The sequence below is a fragment of the Cnephaeus nilssonii genome (assembly GCF_951640355.1).
Source record: "Cnephaeus nilssonii genome assembly, chromosome: 2".
Taxonomy (NCBI): domain Eukaryota; kingdom Metazoa; phylum Chordata; class Mammalia; order Chiroptera; family Vespertilionidae; genus Cnephaeus; species Cnephaeus nilssonii.
The window spans coordinates 35,510,023-35,528,065 of record NC_137073.1 but is presented as its reverse complement, the minus strand read 5'-3'; the positions used below and the strand labels follow the sequence as shown (position 1 = coordinate 35,528,065).

The 18,043-nt window shown below is 56.1% G+C and overlaps 2 protein-coding genes across 3 annotated transcripts; both read right to left on the bottom strand.

Moving 5' to 3' along the window:
- Positions 1–2,423: 2,423 nt before the first annotated feature.
- MOGAT3 (monoacylglycerol O-acyltransferase 3) lies at positions 2,424–9,720 on the bottom strand. The gene is made up of 13 exons (XM_079789656.1): positions 7,724–9,720; positions 7,342–7,520; positions 7,016–7,220; positions 6,664–6,838; positions 6,387–6,568; positions 5,976–6,118; positions 5,301–5,613; positions 4,954–5,061; positions 4,800–4,870; positions 4,323–4,527; positions 3,875–4,049; positions 3,097–3,299; positions 2,424–3,014 (listed from the first exon to the last, which is right to left on the bottom strand). Exons 1-13 carry the CDS (start codon positions 7,803–7,805, stop codon positions 2,860–2,862), a joined length of 2,196 nt encoding a protein of 731 aa, XP_079645782.1. The 5' UTR covers positions 7,806–9,720; the 3' UTR covers positions 2,424–2,859.
- A 401-nt stretch (positions 9,721–10,121) lies between these two features.
- PLOD3 (procollagen-lysine,2-oxoglutarate 5-dioxygenase 3) lies at positions 10,122–17,791 on the bottom strand. Of its 2 annotated transcripts, XM_079786022.1 has the most exons (19): positions 17,245–17,789; positions 16,704–16,795; positions 16,406–16,542; positions 16,135–16,298; positions 15,878–15,990; positions 15,642–15,705; positions 15,085–15,182; positions 14,657–14,754; positions 14,390–14,519; positions 13,980–14,101; positions 13,604–13,708; positions 13,366–13,491; positions 12,918–13,059; positions 12,720–12,833; positions 12,480–12,548; positions 11,869–11,973; positions 11,227–11,373; positions 10,941–11,066; positions 10,125–10,578 (listed from the first exon to the last, which is right to left on the bottom strand). In XM_079786022.1, the coding sequence occupies exons 1-19, from the start codon at positions 17,366–17,368 to the stop codon at positions 10,423–10,425; spliced, it is 2,232 nt and encodes a 743-aa protein (XP_079642148.1). In that variant the 5' UTR covers positions 17,369–17,789; the 3' UTR covers positions 10,125–10,422. The 2 variants fall into 2 exon arrangements, with proteins under 2 accessions (XP_079642147.1, XP_079642148.1); XM_079786021.1 differs by having other exon boundaries at positions 10,122–10,578; positions 12,720–13,059; positions 17,245–17,791.
- Positions 17,792–18,043: the final 252 nt, after the last annotated feature.

The following is an 18,043-nucleotide window of genomic DNA, read 5'->3' as shown; positions in this document are numbered from 1 at the left end:
TATATATATATATATATATATATATATATATTTTCAGTTGGAGATGGAGAGGGGGTTTGGGGAACTTTTATTTTATTTTATTTTAAAATCTTTATGATATTTTTCTTTATTTTGATTGTTGATGCTATTACAGATGTTTCCACTTCCTCCTCTTTACCCCCTCCACTCAGCCCACCTTCCCTCTGGCCATCAACACACTGTTGTCTATGTCTATGGGTTGTGTATATATGTTCTTTGGCTAATCCCTTCACCTACTTTCATCCAGTCTGCCCCACCCCGCCCCCTCTCTCTGGGAGAGGACTTTTATTATTTATTTATTTTAAAAATTCTCACTCGAGGATATTTTTTAAAATATATTTTTATTGATTTTTTACAGAGAGGAAGGGAGAGGGATAGAGAGCTAGAAACATCGATGAGAGAAACATTGATCAGCTGCCTCCTGCACACCTCCCACTGGGGATGTGCCCGCAACCAAGGTACATGCCCTTGACTAGAATCGAACCTGGGACCTTTCAGTCTGCAGGCCAACGCTCTATCCACTGAGCCAAACCAGTTTTGGCTCGAGGATATTTTTTTATTGCTTTTTAGAGAGAGTGGGAGGGAAGGAGTGGCGGGGGCGGGGGGGAGGGGAGAGAGAGAGAAAGAAAGAGAGAGAGAGGTGAGAGAGACACATTGATTAGTTGCCTCCCACATAAACCTGCATTGGAGCCAGGGATCAAACCCACAACCCAGGTATGTGCCCTTGACTGGGAATTGAACCCAAGACCCTTCAGTGCTCAGACTGACATTCTAACCACTGAGCAACATCGGCCAGGGCTGGGGGAGGAGTTTTAGATGGCTGCAAGCCCTACCCCTAGAGAGCAAGGCTCACTTCAACAAGATCAGTGACAAAAGGCTTCAAGACACAAAGATCTTGATAAGTCCCAGCATTTGGGGGATGTACCCACTGGAGAAATCCAGTGGCCAGATTGTGGCTGACTGGACCTTCCATCCAGGATAGAAAGAAGAACAAGTGGTTGCATTGAGGCCAACCTGCACTCCAAGGGAATATGGTCCAAGGAGGCTAAAGGCTAAAGCAGCCCTCTCCCCAACCCCCAAACTAGAAGAGTGAAGGAACTCCTACAGAGAAACCTATGTCGAGTGCGTGGACAGATGATAAGCTAGAGAAAGTACAGAAGCTTCTAGAGGGGCCTTAACGGGAAAACTGAAGAATCCATGAGAGTACCCAGGAGGGAAAGACTTTGAGGTTCTGGAGGCCCAGAGAATATATTATAACAGTGCAATCAACAACTTTTGGGCCCCCTTTCCCTTCTTCTGCCCCATACTTCAACCCCATGAAGATCAATAACAGCAACTAGTTCCTGGAAGGGGGAAGAAAGTGGTCAACCCCATCCCTTTCTACTCAACCTTCCCCAACTGCTACTTCTGGACAAGCAGGCAGCCCACTTGCAACCAGCCCTTGTTGGAGAGGGGTAAATTCCTACCCTTAAATGAAGATCCAAGTGTTGATTATGAACTAAACATTTCTAGGTACTAACTTAAAGTGAATGTAGAACTTCTCACCTGAGAATGACCCAGTTGAGTCATGGTACTGCCCAGATTTTCATTCAGGGACAAAAGAAAAATTCTTCCACTGAATAAATTTTATAGGAAAGTGGGAGACAAATACAGTTGCATTCCAATTGCATTCCAACAAGTTATTCTTGTTTAAATCCTGGATACAGACACAAAGCCAGTCAACAAATAGGACTGACAAAAGTCAGACCACATAAGGACCCTTAGGCTGTTTAACTTGACCCTTTCATTTGGCTGATACCATGACTATAATAACGACAATGATGATGATTATAACCAACTCTCATTGGCTCATGTGTTGCCAATCTCTGTTCTAAGCCCCTAAATCTTAATTCTTTAATCTTCACAATAACCTTATGCTTATTAAGCAAATTAGTAAATGGTGACCTAATGCTGGGCTTGCAGTAGGGCTTAATGATGGTAAAACAAATCCTTGCTTCATCTGATATCCCAGCCCCATGGAAACTTTAAGGATGAGGAAGAAGTACCGAGAAGCAAGCTATATACTTAACTATCTTTCTACTCCTGGGGATCATTCCACTCTTTATACTGTCAGGTACCCTTGACCAAGCTCAGCTTTTACTCATAGTATTCCACCATCCACACTATCTTCTCCACTCACCTAAATCCTGCTTAACCTTCAAAGCCTAACCCTCCTGCAGCCACCCTCCCAAACTCGGTCCAAATATCCAACAGCTCTTAGCTAAGCAGATGCCTTAAGTTACAGAGTGAGAAGGGACCCAGAAAAGGGAAGAGACTTATGCAAGGTCATGCAACAGAATTAACTCTCACTGGAAGGAGAATTTAGGGTCCTGATGCCCAATCTAAGGCAGAAACTCTGTAGCACATTAGAATGAGGGCTGATTATGCCTGGGCATGCTAACTCCCAGAGCGAGAGCATCAGCTCTGCAGGCATCCGATTCTATGAAGTAGTGATGGAAGAGAACTAGCTTTTGCTTTTTAAATTTTATTTATTTTTTTAAATGTTTTTATTGATTTCAGAGGGGAAGGGAGAGGGAGAGAAGCATCAATGATGAAAGAGAATCATTGATCGGCTGCCTCCTACATGTCTGCACCCGGGGCATGTGCCTTGACCGGGAATGGAACTGTAACCTTCTGGTTCATAGGTTGACCACTGAGCACACCGGCTGGGTGAGAACTAGCTTTTATTGGAGGACTAGACCCAGCAGTAGGTGTGTGTGTGTCGGGGGGGGGGGGGAGTGGGGGGAGTGTGTGTTTCAGTGCATTGGGATTAGGAACTCAGGAGCTGGGGCAAGGCCAGGGCTACATGATGATGAGGTGAGTAGAAGCAGGGACACCATAGCTTTCCTTGTGCTCCTCAAACAGTTGCTCCAGAGCCTTCATGTAGAGCGTGTGGTAGTGGTCAACTTCCTCGTCAGTGGGGAGGAGGCTCTGGGGCACCAAGATGGGGCGGCCCACTGCAGGGAGAGGGGAGACAGACGAGGTGAGAAGTGCCCACAAAGCTGATGACAGCTTCCTTCCCTGGAGATGAGGACTCACCCACAGTAGTGATGGGCGCAGGGAAGGGCAGCAGGCCCCAGGAGTTGGCTGAGAAGAGACTGCGGCCCCAGAAGATGCAAGGAGCAAAGCCCAGGTACTTCTTGATGATGGACTGGCACAGATACTGCCAAGAGTCTTTGGCAAAAACCTTAATTCTGTAGATATCATTCTCCCCAAAGGAGTACACAGGCACCAGGGAGGCCCTGGGAAGGAAGGCCAATAGAGAAGAGGGGTGGTCAGGCCAGCAGCTCTTAGAGTATCCTAAGGATGGGAGCCTCAGAGAACAGCATAACCCTCCCCACACCTCATAATTCCACTTCCCTTTAAAGCAAATGCAATGGCTACAATGAAAAATCTGGAAGAAGGGACTCACATTTCCTGAGAAAAGATTGTGTACTGAACCTTCATATATACATTTCCTCATCTAGTTTTTACAACCAAACCATTGCAAGGCAGGTATTAACTCTCTCACAGGTAAAGAAACATGCCTAAGGTCTTGCCTTTGAGATAGTGTCAGAGAAGGTTTCATGCCCTGCTATTTGTACTATGACCCTGGCTCTCTTGGAGTGGGAGGAAGCTTGCAAAGTGGACATAGCGCTTGGCACAGAGTAAACACTCAAGCACTGACATGAGCACCTTCCGGGTATAGGGCCCAGTGTGGATGCAGAACAACCTATAGGGTCCCGGGTGTGGGGATGGAGAGCGTGCACCCAAAGGTGCTCTGTGAAGTTCTGACCATTAAAAGCAGCCTTGGACTGGGCACCAGCACCCCTCTCACCCATGCCTCAGCGCCAGGCGTACAAAGCCTTTGCGATTCTGGAGAATGACACGATGCTCCCCTGAGAGTGCATACAGGGATTCATGGGCACCCCCAATCATGATGACCACGGCCTGCCCACGCCGGCGCTGTGACAGAATAAAGTCCAGGCTATGGCGGCTCACAGAACACATTCCTGCAGGCATGAGAAAGTGGGAGCAGTCACCACCCCCTCCTTGGCTCCTAGCCCCCCAGCCTACCCATTCCTCCCAACCCCTCTACCCACCATGCCCATGTCACTGTGCCCTATAGTGTCTGTTCCAGCAAGGACACCATAGGACACTTGCTCCAAAGCTATTCACTGATGTCCACTGTGACCCTGGCCAGTGTTCAGCCCAGGTCCCTGAGCTAGGTGGGTGGAGGTCTTCCCAGCCAGAGAGCACCTCCTCCCACTCACATGGAGGCTCACCAGAGGACATGAGGTAGTCTCGATAGATTGGAAGGTGGAAGAGTCCGTCCAGCGCGACCAGTGAGGACCGAAGCCCAGGGAACTTCTGAGAGAAGCCCGTGCTCTCGGTGGAGAAATTACAGAAGGTTCCGGTGCACATGATCCCATGTGGATGAGAGCCAAACACATAGTTCCGGTCAGGGGGCAGCTCTACTGTTTTCACCAGCTTTGGGGTGTTGGGCAGGATGAGGGGAAGAAGGCATAGAAGTCAGGACACCAGGTAAAAAGTGTTGCCTCCCCTCACCCCAACTGATTTCAGAGATCAAGGATGGGTCAAGGGCACAGAGGGGCTACTCTTGAACATCACTCCACCCCCTGCCCCATTGCCTTAGCTTAGGCAGCTGGGGGCTCTGGCTTCTGCAATATTAGGGGTGGATAGGTGTGGGAGGCAGGGGAAAGGAAGGAGGCAGAGAGTCTTTCTGGAGGGTAACCAGTCACCTTGATAGGATAATAATCCCTTAGGTGTTTCCAAACGGTCCAGTTCTTCATCCACTTAGACCGCCTTCCACCTTAGGGGAGAGAGATGGGTGGAGGAAGCCCTGGAGGCACCCAGCTGCCATCTCGCAATACAAGGTCCCCTTCCAGCACTCACCCCGGTTGGGTGTGTCCCAGTCCAGGAAGAGCCATGCCAAGTAGAGAAGAGAGAAGGACCAGAGTGATGTGAAGAGGAGGGAGAAGACAAGAAGGAATGAAGAAAGGCCTGTGTGAAAGATGAGAAAGTCAAAATGAATTAGCCTTTGAAACTCAGTCATGTCATCCAGCTGTTCCTCTCCTCCACTCTCAGGGATCATACCCTCCCGCTACCTCCCAGCTCCACATAGGCCCTCTCCCCCTCTCCCCCTCTCTTTGCCTTTGGGCACCCAGATAAGTGGCGCTCCAGCGTTTCTCCCCCAGTCCCTTCTCCCCCTGCGGACCCCAAGCACCCAGGCCTCTTCTCACCCATGAAAAGGAAAGTGAGCACGAATTGGTAGGCACTCACTGCTTCCAGCCACTGCTTCTTCGGGGTCTTCATGGTGCAGGCGAGGGCGGCGGGAAGGTGGGGACTCCTATCCCAGGAGCTGCCCTGGGCCAGCAGGGCTCCGGGACCCCAGGAGAAAAAGGTGTCTGGGAAGGCTTTCTTGTCCAAGGGGCCGTGTGGGGTGGTGTGTGTGTGTGTGTGTGTGTGTGTGTGTGTGTGTGGAGGGGAGGGGGTTGTGGACGGGAGATGGTTGGATTCGGATGTGTCCAGGCTGTTCTCAGATTGATCTTTGAGCTTCCTGAGTCAGTCGGTCTGGGCTGGCTGCAGGGCGGGTCTGGGAGGAGCGAGGGGCTGTGGGAGGGAGGTGGGGCAACTACCTGGCGAGGAGACTGAGAAGACGCTGGAGAGCCGGAGGGCTGGGCCCCAGCAACAGGGGGCCCCCCCCAAGCCCAACTGAGACTGTCGGATCTGGAGTGGGGCCGAGCAGGGAGGAGGCGAGGGTGGGGCAGGGCTGAGTCGTGCGCGCACCTCCCCTCTGGGCAAAAACACACAAACACCGCTAGTCTGTTCCCGCCTTTAATGCCCCCCACCCCCGCCCATCCACAGTCATAGGGGGCCGGGAGGGATGGGGGGCGCCGGCGCGCCTAGGTGAGGACGAGGTGCCGGTCGGCCGGGACCCCGTAGCGCGCCTTGTGCTCTTCGAACAGCCGCGTGAGCCGCTCCACGTAGAGCGCGTGCAGCGCGTCCACCTGCGCGCGGCCGGGCCGGGGGCTCCGCCGCACTGGGATCGGGGCCCCCACTGTGGGCGGAATGCGGGGGGGGGGGGGGAGAGAGAGAGAGAGAGAGAGAGAGAGAGAGAGAGAGAGAGAGATCGCTGGGACTCCCTGTCTCTTTCCCTCCCGTCCCCTGGAACAGAGGTCATGGCCCTGACAGTTGTCAAAGGGCAGCTTGAGGGTGAGGTCGGAGCGGCTGGTCAGGATCTTAGACCCCCAACCAGGGACCGTACCGTCCGGCCCGGGGAGCGCGCGGGGGACTGCGCTCCGAGGGGTGGGCGGGCCCGGGCTCACCTACGGTGTAGATGGGCCTGCGGAAGGGCAGGAGGCCCAGGCGGCCGTGGAACAGCGGCAGGGACACGCTCAGCAGCGGCTGCAGCGCTTCCTGAGCCGTCCGCACCCACGAGCCCGGGGGGTTCGGGAACTGCTGGAAGAGTTCGTTCTCCCCAAAAGAGAAGACAGGTACCAGAGAGGCCCTGGGGGAGAGAGGCATGCCTGGTTCCCGGCCGGGCGCAGCGCTCCTCCCGCACGGAGCAGCGACATGCTCCTGCCGCCAGCCCAGCTTCCTCACCCGTGTTCCAGCGCCAGCTTGACAAATCCCTTCTGATTCCGGATCCGCAAGCTCAGCGCTCCGGGCTTTGCCTCCAGCGCCTCCAGGGGCCCTCCCACGGCCAGGACGGCCACCTGGCCGCCCCCAGGCCGGGACAGCAGATAGGCGGCGCTGGCCTTGGCTGAGGACACCAAACCTGGGGGTGGGGGGAGGCAAAGGCTGGGGAGAGGAGGGGCCCTGGCGCCTGGGTCCTCTAGAAGAGACGGGAGGGCACCGGGAAAGTAGAGCGGGGACCAGGAGCCCTCAGGCGGGAGGGCAGGTCAGAGGTGACAGCAGGGACGTGGCTCCTGAGGTGGGGCTCCCCACTCCTCACCACTAAGCATGCTGTAGTCCCGGAAGACAGGAAGGTGAAACCAACAGGGCAGCATGAGCAGGTGTGGGCAGAGGCCAGGGAAGAGGCGGGAGAAGCCGGTGGCCTCTGTGCAAAAGTTGCTGAAGGCCCCGATGACCAGGACGCCGTGAGGGTGGAAGCCGAAGAGGTAGTTGTGGGAGGGATCCAACTCTGCGGTTTTAACCAGCTGGGGGGCAGAGGATGCACACCCCACCCTGGGGGTGAGATTGGACATGTGGGGAAGATGATTGGAAGGGTCTATTTTGTATCTGTCCCCACCCCAGCAGGGGCCTCCTGGTGGTCCTCACCGAGATGGGGAAGTAGTCCCGGAAGTGTCTCCAGATGGCCCAGTTGCGGACCCAGGCAGATCTGCGACCTCCTGTCCGAGGGGTGTTCCTGTCTCCATAGAGCCAGACCAGGTAGAGGACCCCTAGGATCCAGGCCCGGCTTAGGAGTGCAAGGATCAGCACAGCCAGGCACAGCTGGGCTGGAGGATGGGGAAGGGAGTCTCAGGACCGGGCCATTGAAGTTCCAGGTCTCCCCCTGGCCCACTCCCTTCCCTGTCCCAGCTAATTCCTTCTCAGTCCTTGAAGGACCCAGAAGATCCCTGCCCCACCTCCCCGCTTGTAATGGGGCAGCAGAGCCTCAGGCGTGTGTGAGGAGGTTAGGGCCAGGGATTCAGGGACTCACACAGCCCCAAGAAGAGGAAGAGCCATTGTAGGACAGCAAACACCTGGAGACTCCGGCAGAAGCGGCTGGAAGAGGCCGGCATTCTGTAGAGGGGAGTCGCACAGGGGTCACCCTGAGCTCTTAAGCACACCCCTTTTTGGCCCAACCCATTGGCCCTGACCCCTGGCCCTGGTTCCACCCCACTTTCATTTCTTTTGCTGACGTGCACACTAGGCTCTGATGAGCTCAGGCAAGGAAGGGTTAACCACTACTTGAACTCATGGAAATGAGCAGGGGGAGGGGGGGTGGGGGAGGGAGGAAGGTGTTTGAACTTTGTGTTGGTCAGGACCTCCGACCTCTGTGAAGAGCTAACAGAGGTCTGGGAAAGGGGGGGGGGGGGGGGGGGGGTTTGCCAGAGTGGTGTGTGCCACGAATGGCAGGGCTCCCAACTTGAGTGAGAACAGCCTGAAAACCTCTAGGCAGCCTAGGACTCTGTGCAGAGACACTACAGAGGGCAGGGCTTTGTGGGAAAAATTAAGGATTGGGGAGCCCCTCAAGAGAGGGCCCACTGAGCAGTGGGCACCCCTCCAAGTGGGTTGGGGCCAGTCCTCACTGTCACCATGACCCTACCCAACCGTGACCAGAGGCCTGTGGGAGCTGGCACCTTCTCCAGGTTAGGGAATGTCACTTCTTTTATTTATTTTTTTATCCCAGGTGTGCTAATGCCAACATCACTACTATATCTGCGTCTGGTTATGATGCTTGTTCTGTCTCTTCAAACTATGCTTTTTGCTTTTTAGTATATCTTGTAATTTTTTGTTGAAAGCCAGGCATGATATACTAGATAAAAGGAACTGTATAGTAAGTAGGCCTTTGGTGGTGTGGTGGTAAGGTGTGGGGAAGGGGAAGCGTCTACAGTCCTGTGACCAAGGCCTGTCTGTTAGTGAGCCTGTATCCCCGAACTGTGAACTCCACGCATGCTTCTCAGTCTCCTCCAGGTGCGGCAGGGCAACTAGAGGGGGCCGACTGTATCTCTTTCTCCAGGTTTGATAAGGTCTGATAAAACTCCAATATGTTAGGCTCTGGTAAAGTGGCTTCTCTTGAGGTCAGGCCTTGTTAAGGACAGAATGCACTGGCATAGGGAATGTCCCTTCTTTAGGAAAGTCTGACACCCATCCCATCAAGTGCCTCTGCCACATGCTTTCCTAGCATAAAACATTTTCCCTCCATTATGGTAATTTTCAGATTAAGGTCTCCCCTACACTGTAAGCAACAAGAGGCAGGTAATGTCCTCCTCACTGCAGCCCTGGGAGATGCTTTGTAAATGGATGGACCCACTGCAGGAGACAGCTTCCGATGCCCAGGCCGGCACACCCTTTCTGTCCCGTTCTTGTGCAGGCTTCCACGTCCAGGGACCTTACCAGGAGGCATTTTCTGCTGTCCCTGCTCAGCACACTTCCACCACCAGGGTGAGAGAACTTAAAAGTCCAGCCAGAGAAATGCTCAGTCAAGGTGATCCACCCACAGAGGTGACCTGTCCTACCCCCCAGGAAGGAAGGCTTCATAGGGAAGTTTTCCTGGGAGTCAGGGCAGGAGGCAGGAATAAAGTGGACAGCAAGTGAGGTGTAGGAGGCAGGAATTTCCTGGGACAGGTGAACAGGCCTGTTTGGTTTTTAAAAGGCTTCTTCTGCAAGAGAACAATTGAAGATAAATTCAGGGAAGATAGGCTGAGGCAAGGCTGGGAAAGACCAAGCTGAAGGGGTGTGGCTGGCTGGCCTCCGGGTCCCTGGGTGAAGGGGTCTTGGCCAGGGCTTGATGGGCCCCTGGAGGCTGGAAGCAAGACCTGCTCTCAGGAGGTCTCTTTTCCAAGGCGGCTTCATATCCTCTTCCAGGAGGCTTTCCTTGGAATGACCCACCAGGCCTTTCCCTTTCCTGATTACCCGCCCCCCGCTGCCACTACCACCACTAAAAGCTTAGGTCCCAGCAGCAGCAGTAAGGCCCCTGCCTGCCTTCCCTCATAGGACACATGCCTCCAGGGAGCCTTCCTTCTCTGAGCACCGACCCTGGAGCCCAGCTCAGGGATATGCCACCCGCTTTTCATGTAAAGATGCCATCAAGTGATGAACGATGCTATCAGGGAGGAGTGCGGGGTGGTTGGGCGGGGGGGGGGGGGGGGGGGGGGGGGGCTTTCAACAGAACCTGACAGTGAAGTCCTTTGGTTTGGCCCTTCTACGGCACTTCCCAAGCTCAGGCAATAAAGGGCAGTGAGAACTGGGACCCAGGGAAGCTTCCAGGTTCCCAGACATTCTGCCTCTGGCTTTTCCTCTTCTCTGTTCTCTTTCTTTGGAGTAACTCTGGTCTCTCTCTGCTCTGGGTGGCAGGAGGGGTGCAAGGTCAATAGGTAGATGAAAGATAATAAATGGACTCGGAAATTACAAATCCTCCTTTATTGGGAGTGAGGCTAAGAAACAATAAGTTATCACATGGGGAACCCCCAGAAGCTCTCTCCCATGAACTCTTGGGGGCTGAGGGGAGGGACTAGGGGGCTCCAGGAGCTTCTTGAGAGGGCTGTGTGTTGGGGATTGGGGAGCGAGGTGAGACATCCAGTCCCAGGCACACCGAACATACACTCAGTAGATGAAGAGCCAGACAGACCCTCTCCAAGGAGTGGGGCATAAGAAGGCACAACGGCAGGAGAGGTTTGGCAGAGTGGTTGAGTGTCAGGGGTCGACAAAGGACACCATGATGTAGCGAGTGCCCCTCGTGGTAGGCAGCCCCTCATGGTAGTGGGTGAGACGGCCAGGGTGCAGAAGCCCCCAGCCCTTCCGTGGGGCTGAGATCACACAGTCATAGCGTAAGAAGCGGCAGCCACCTCCCTGGGAAGGGGACAGAGGGGAGAGTGAGTAGACATGGTGCTGGGGGCAGACAGATACAAGGACACACGAGGCAGATCAAAGATATAAGGGAGGGGGCTTTCAGGGGGTTTGGGGTGTCAGCAGATGGGGAGACACGGGAGGAAGGGGGCAGGAGCCAGCCTGGAAGCAACCCAGGAGAGGATAGCAAAATAACTGGGAAATGTGCAGGGGGCAGGCTGTGGGCAGGGAAGGCACCTGAGGGCTGTGTGCAGGGGAGTAAGGGAGTGGACACAGGGTTCCAGTAGGAGGGTGTGTGTGTGCGCGTGCGCACACATGCAGGGGCCCTGGTGGTGCCCTGAAGTGGGAAGACGCTAGGGGCTCACCTCATAATCCAGGTCCTTGTGGTTGAGAGCAACGTTGAGAGTAAAGGTGGATGAATCATGATGTGGCCGCAGAGAAGGCTGTTCATCCGGCCGGTAGCGGACCACAAAGTTCATCACTGCCCGGGTCTGTGGGGACATGAGAAAAGAGGCGGAGGGATGACCCTCAGGTCCTGGGGCGCTTCTGAGGAAGTGATAGCTCCCGTCCAAGGAATGGGAGTGGCTGCCGGGGTCTGGGACTGGGGTGTGGGGAGGTTGAGGGAGCAGGGCTGGCAGGAGCAGCGCCCACCTTGGTGTGGTAGCCTGGGAACAGGCTCTCGGTCATGGGCCCCACGTACGTCCTCAGCAGCTGCAGCCACTGGTCTTCATAGCCCACCTGCTTCATGTGGATGTCTACGGTGGGCACATTCTCATAGCCTCCAGCTAGTCTTGAGTCCTGTGGACAGTGGGTACTGAGCCCCTGACCGAGCAGTGCCAGCCTCCCCTCTCCTTTTGCTCCCAGGTCTTAAAGCCCATGTTCCCTCGTCTGGAACAGCCTCAACTCACTCTTATTGTCTCTTTAAGTCTCAGCTAAGATGGCACCTCTTCTGTGAGGTCCCTTGGTCCCCCAAGTCTGGGCCAAGGGCCCCTCCTGTGGCTCCCACAGCACCTGGAGTGCTGCTGCTGATAGCACAGGTGAGAAGGCAGAATTTGGCCTGCACAACTCAACAGTGCACCTCAGGGGCTGGCACTGAGGACCTGCCCAGTAAGAATTTCTTGAATGAATACATGAATGAATGAATAAATAAATGCAGCTGTGACCCTTGTGGGCCCATCCCCTTGGGGACCACTCTCTGTTCCCACTCTCCTGATTCTATTTCCCTCCATCGGACCCAACAACTCCCTCCTCCTGGAAGGGGCCCTCCCTTCTCCCCTTCCCAGCCCCTCTCACCTCATGCCGGCCTCCTGACCACTGACCATAGTGCTCCATTTCCTCCACCAGCTCATCACACATTTGGTCTGAGAGCAGAGGGAACCAGTACACATCTGGGCATGGCTAAGAACAGGGCAGGGGAAGAACAACTTGTTCAGTCACAGGGCTGGGTGACCCGGGGAGGGGGTGGGATGGGGGGAGGCAGCCAACGAAAGAGAGAAAAAGCAGGAGGAGAAAGGGAAGCCAGGAGATGAGAGAAGCTAGGAGAATGGGGATCTGAGTGAGGGGATGGGCCACAGCAAGGGCTCGGCCAGGAGAGGCTGGGCCAGAGGCAATGGGAGCAGCACAGAGAACACAGCACAAATGGCAGGAGAGTTCCGGAGGCCCAGATTCTGGGCCAGCGCTTTTCAAACTTCCCTACAAAAATGTCATTTTGTAGACAAGAGAGGCTCACTGAGTAATGCTGGGGTGGGGAGCTGAACGCCTATCTGATCAGCCTTTGCCTTCATCTTGCCCGAGCAGAAAACCCTAAGGCACCTGAGGGAAGTCAGTTTGGAAACCACTAATCCAGATGGTGGGCCCAAGGGATGACGGCCATCAGGCAGTGAGGGATGCTGAGTGAGGCTCACCTGTTCCACGAGTCCCTCCCCTTCAAGAGCCCGGCTGTAGTTCTCGTGAATATACTGCTCCTTCCAGTCCTGGGGAGGAAGCAGGGAGTACACCTTGATGTGTGTCCTCTTTACTTCATCTGGTCCCACCCAGGAAACCCCTCCCTGGGCAGTAGCAGGTCCTGTAAGGGTGTCATGCCCAGGTGCACCCTCCTACAGTGAAGGGCATTCACACTCTTTGAGCCAGGGCCCCCCACTCACCAGGGGGTTGTCAAAGATCTGCCAGAGGTCGGGGTGTAGGTGGTCTGTGTCATACCGGGAAGTGGCCAGGAGGCGGCCAAATTCCTGCTGATTGCTGAGATGGAGGAAGATGCCCTGGAGTGGGGAGAGGGTGTGAGAAGGAGACAGGAGCTGGCTGCCTCCCAGCACCCCAGCACTGGGTCCTGCTGCCATGCTCACCTTGTCCCTCAGGCTCTTACAGAAGGCCATGTCTGGGTCGGTGTCACTGCCGGAGAACACCTCCCTCTGAGGCAGCTCTGTCCTTAAGGTGTCCCCCCGGATCACATACGCCTGGGAAATGTAGGGCACATTCCACACGCCCCTGGAGGTACCGACACTAGGGTCAGCTAGGTGGGTAGCCCCCCAAATTCAGCCCAATTCAGCCAGGGAGCCCCTTCCATCAGGGACACCCCACTCTCAGAGCTGAGAGGCCATTTCACTTCCTCTGTCAAGCACTCCTGGTCACAACCCACCAGTGTCCCCCTTCACAGTCAGTTTCTACCCACAGCTGCACCAGAGGATCCCTGAGACTGAGGCTTTGGGAGAGGATGGGGGCATCTGTTCAGGCAGATCTTTGACATCCCCCTGGTGGGAGGAGGAGAGGGGCTGCAGCCCTGGCAGGACTCACACTCGCTTCCGCTGCACCAACTCCACGTAGTCCTCGGAGCGTGCGTAGTACTCGTCGGGACTCAGGGCTCCCCAGAAGTTTGACCACAGCTTCCCATGGCGGGATAGCATGGGTGCTATGACCTTCCTGTGAACAGGTGGATGTGAGGACTGGGCAAAGGCGAGCCCCATGCCCAGGGGAGGAGCTGGGGTCCCCGGGGGACTACTTGGGGGCCCTCGGGCTGAGCCAGGCAAGCAACCTGTTTTCTTCAATGAGGATGCGCAGGACCTGCTGGTTGGTGATGACGGCGTCAGCATCCAGGCTGAAGTAGAATTCACACTCGGGGTCCTGCCGACACTTGTCCCTGTGACAGACCAACAGACAGAGGAGCTGAAACTGAAGCAGGTGGGGGAGGAGGGTACTGCAGAGGGGGTGAAACTCCCCCTCACCCTGGGACCGCTGTGAGAGAGGGGCAAGGGAGGGACAGTACATATGGCGGCCAGGAAGGCAGCACTGTGGAGGCCATGGAGAAGCTGGATGGTGGATGGAGAAGGAAGGGTGGTGCAGTGGGTGGCAGCCTCATCACCTCCCACCTCCTTTGCCCCACTGAGCCTCCCTGCCCAGGTCTCACTCACATGGCCATGTCCCTGGCCTCGCCTGGGGTCAGGGCCTCCTCTGGCCCCACCAGCTTCACAGCTGAGAAGTGGTCCTGGAGCTGGGGCCAGGAGTCGGCAATGTGGGGTTCATGGTACACCTCCTGGAGATGGGAGGAAATGGGGGAGGGTGCTGAGAGGGCAGAAAAGATGGCACTTGGGAGGCAAGGATGGGGTGGAGGGGGTCAATGGAGAGAAAAAAGGGGTGCATTTGTAATACTTCCAACAATAAACATAGCGTAAAAAAACAGAAAAGATGGCACCTGAGGGATGGGATAGGAAAGGTGGTGAGTGAACAGAGTGTAGGAAGCAATCGGGGGGCAGGGGGGGAGTTCTGATCAGGGCAGGTCCCTTGGAAGGGCCCACATGGAGAGACTGTCAGGGTGTCTCACGTTGTTATGCAAGAAGAGGGTGATCCTGTCGGGGGGATAGTCCAGGAGCATCAGCCTTTGCAGGAAGCGGGGCAGGAACGGGGTAGGTTGCTCCACAAACACGGCCAGAAGCACCCGGGGGGGAGGCTGCAAGATACATGCCAGGGCTCAGAGGAAAGCCTGGTACTCCCACTTGGTCTGTCCTCTACAACCTGGCCAGGTTTGGGGGTTCCAGGAGCTCTGCCACCCTGCTTCAGTGTGCTCTTCTGCCCTACCCCTCCTCACCTGCCCCCCGGGAGTGTCCTCCGGTCCTGGTCACAGAATCCACAGCCTCCCCCAGGAGTCCAGCCATTGGGGACATAGTTTCCCAGGTAATTCAGCTGGAGCTGTTGGAAGAGACAGGGAGAGAGGCTAGGCAGAGGAGCCCATCACCAGAGATGAGGGAAGTCGGGTAGACAGACAGGAACAAGGAAGGGAGCAGTGGGCACCGAGAACCTCACCTCGTATCTCTGCGGCTGGGGCTGGGAAGGACCAACTGCTCAGAAGGGCTGGAGGTACTCAGGGGCTGGGATTAGGTCTGGGGCAGGGACAGAGGTTGTGGGGCCAAGCCTGGGACAGGGGTAAGGAGGGGGCTGGGACTAGGTATGGGGCAGGAGCTGGGGTCAGGCCTGAATGGGGCAGAAGTTGGGGGCTGAGGGTATGAGCCATTGGGGCACCTTAGTGGGACCGTTCCCATGCACCACAACAGGAAGCGTGTCGTAGGCCACATTCCGTATACGCACACGATTTTGATCAAATTTTAAAACCACCTCATCTGGGGAAGAAATGCCAGGATTTAGACTTGCTTTCTCTTGAAGCTGCCATGCAGCAGGTGCTTCTAAATATGGGCGAATCCAGCTACTCTGATGCCACCCTGCGGATCTCCTTCAGTGTGACCAGGACAAGTCACCAGCCCCTCAGAGAGGCAGTTTCCTCATCTGTAACATGTAGATAACCACAGACCCCAGTCCTCCTTTGTAGCATCGTTGTGTTAAAGAAATTACAGAAGTAAAGCCCTTGACCCAGGGCCTTGGCACATAGCATGACTCACAGATGTTAGGTATGGCAGCCACTGCTTTTACCACTGTTAGCACCTTTATCAGCCATTCAGACACTTGATGAAGTTAACATAAACATGAGTTGAAGACAACCCCAATTCCAGCAGGAGTCCCTTCCTAATTCAGGACCCCCAGCAGCCTCTCTCATCTCCCCTTCTGATTGCCTTTCTCCTCACCTAAAGCCCCGTTGAGGTTCTGAAAGATCCGGGATTTATGATCCAGATTAAGGCTGAATTTCTCCTGGATGGGATAAGATGGAGCAGTTAATTCAAGAAGGGGTAGGGCATCATTCCTCACTCTTTTCTCTTTACATCTTTCCCAAAGCCTCTTCACCCCTTCTCTCCCATTCAGCTAAGGCCTGCCATCCCACAGAGCTGCAGTGGTCACCCCTTCTCTGTCCGTCCGTCCCTACCCTCAGTCCTGGGTCCAGATAGAGTCGAGTGTAGAACAGCTGATCATCATCGTCATCCTTGTACTTCCACTGGCGGACAATCTGGTGGACGGTGGGGGCAAAGCCAATGAATCCTGTGGGGGGAAGGAGAGGAGCTGACTCCAAGACTCCCCGGGTCCCATGAACCTGTCTCCACTCCCTCTCTGGGCTCCGGGCGCCTGGAACACTCCATACCCCATCACTCTGGGCCCCTCTGCCTCAGGCACTCTGCCACTCACCACCAGAGTTGAGGAAGCGCTTCCCCGTGCCCACCTCAGGGTACTGCTCTGCCAGCCCCCACTCAGGCCAGCAGAAGCTCTCTGCAGAGAACAGCAGGCGGCTGCCACTCTGGACGAACTTCTTCAGCAGTTCTGAGGGGCTGCCAGCCAAAATCACATCATAGCTGGCAAGGAAGGGGAGGATGAACAGGACAGCCACTGGGAACCTTAGTACCCTCACCCTCTTCCTCTTGTTTGCCCCACCCCTTTCTCCCTACCCCAGCCCCTTTACCTGTCCACAAACATGATGACCATATCCTCCCGGTCTGCATATTTCTCCATTTCCTTCTTTAGCCACCTGACCTTCTGTCCTCCACCGACTGTTCTGGCCACATCACCCCCTCGCCACTTCTCTCCCAGGCCCAGCGTCTGTGGGGGAGATCCGCCGTGCCAGGCAGGCATTCAGCGGGCCAGGCTCACCGTGGGACCCCAGGCATCCAGTCCGCAGCGCACTCCTCCAGCTGGAATTTCACCACCACCCCGCCCCCCGCCCCCACCTCCTGGCGCCAGGAGGGCATTCCTCTCCTCACCCGCACTGTATAGTTGAAGAACTCAGCTGATCGCAGGAAACGCCGGTATCCCTCTGTCTCGGCTGTGGCCACGGTGATCACCAGCAACTTCTCTGTTACCAGTGGGGAATTAGCACTCGGGACACTCACCCAGCTCATGGCCCCACATGCTCCACTCATCTCAGGTCTTCTTCCCCTCCTTCAAACTCTGCTAATGTCCCTTACCTTTTGTTTCCCCATTCCCTCTTAAATCTTCCCCCAAGGAAACTTCGACCCCAGTGAGAGCAGCGACACCCAGGAATACGGGGTCAGCCAGCACGGGGCTGACCCGGAGTTCAGGGTCGGGAGTGAGCGGTTCACATGTGGTTATTTAAAGTGAGATGTAGAGTAAGATGAAATAAAAATTTAAATTCAGTTCCTCGATTGTACTAACCACATTTCACGGGGCGAGGGAGAGCCCCGACCCCCACGCTGCCCGCCCCCCCCCCCCCCCCGCCGCCCCTCAGCCCCGGTGGGCAGACACTGCAGCCCCGAGCTCGCTCGGCTCTCCCTGGGGGCTCACCTGGGTTGACAGGGTTTCCACCCCGGGGACGGTCGGAAGCCGAGGCCACAGGAGGCGGCGACAGCAGGAGCAGCAGCAGCAGCAGGAGCAGCAGGAGCGGGAGTCCGGGGCCCCAGGAGGCCATGGCGGGGAGCGGGCCGAGACCGCGCACAGGCCCGCACCTGGTTCCCGCGGCGCGCCTGGATCCAAACCAAGGAGCGGGGGGCTCTGGGAAGGCGACCCGGGCTGCCGTGCGGCTCACTGCGAGGAAGAGCGGGGCTGCGGCTCCGCCCTGGAAAAAAGGCGTAGCCGGAGGTTACAGAAAACTCTAGATGCCGGCGCCCCAGACAAGGAGAGGATTGTCCCCGGGCGCGGGCGCGCTGCGCGGAGCGAGCGGAGGGGCCGCTGGGCCGCGAGGCGACAGAGGGGCGGGGGCTCGGGCCCCCGGGCACAAGCTGAGGACTTCGGTCCGAGGCAGCCCAACCACTGCTCGCCAGACCCTGGAGAAAACTGAAACCCGGAGAGGGGAAGTGACCCCTCGCGGTCCGACGAGAGGCGGGTCTTTGCCATTGCCCTGCCCCGGCGGCGGGGCGGAAGACTGGAGAGCGAGGCTGTGGGGACGCGCGGGTGGAGGAGCGGGCGGAAGGCGGAGGGGGGCCGAGGAGACTGAAGCCCCAGAGGAGCTAGTTGTTGAAGTGTCTGTGGAGGGTCATCAGGGACCTCTCGGGTCGCCCACTCAAGCCTGCTCATTGTCTTTGGGAGTCCCTCAGTCATCTTTACGCCCCGGGAGAAGCTCCAGTGGCTGCCTTTGTGACAATGG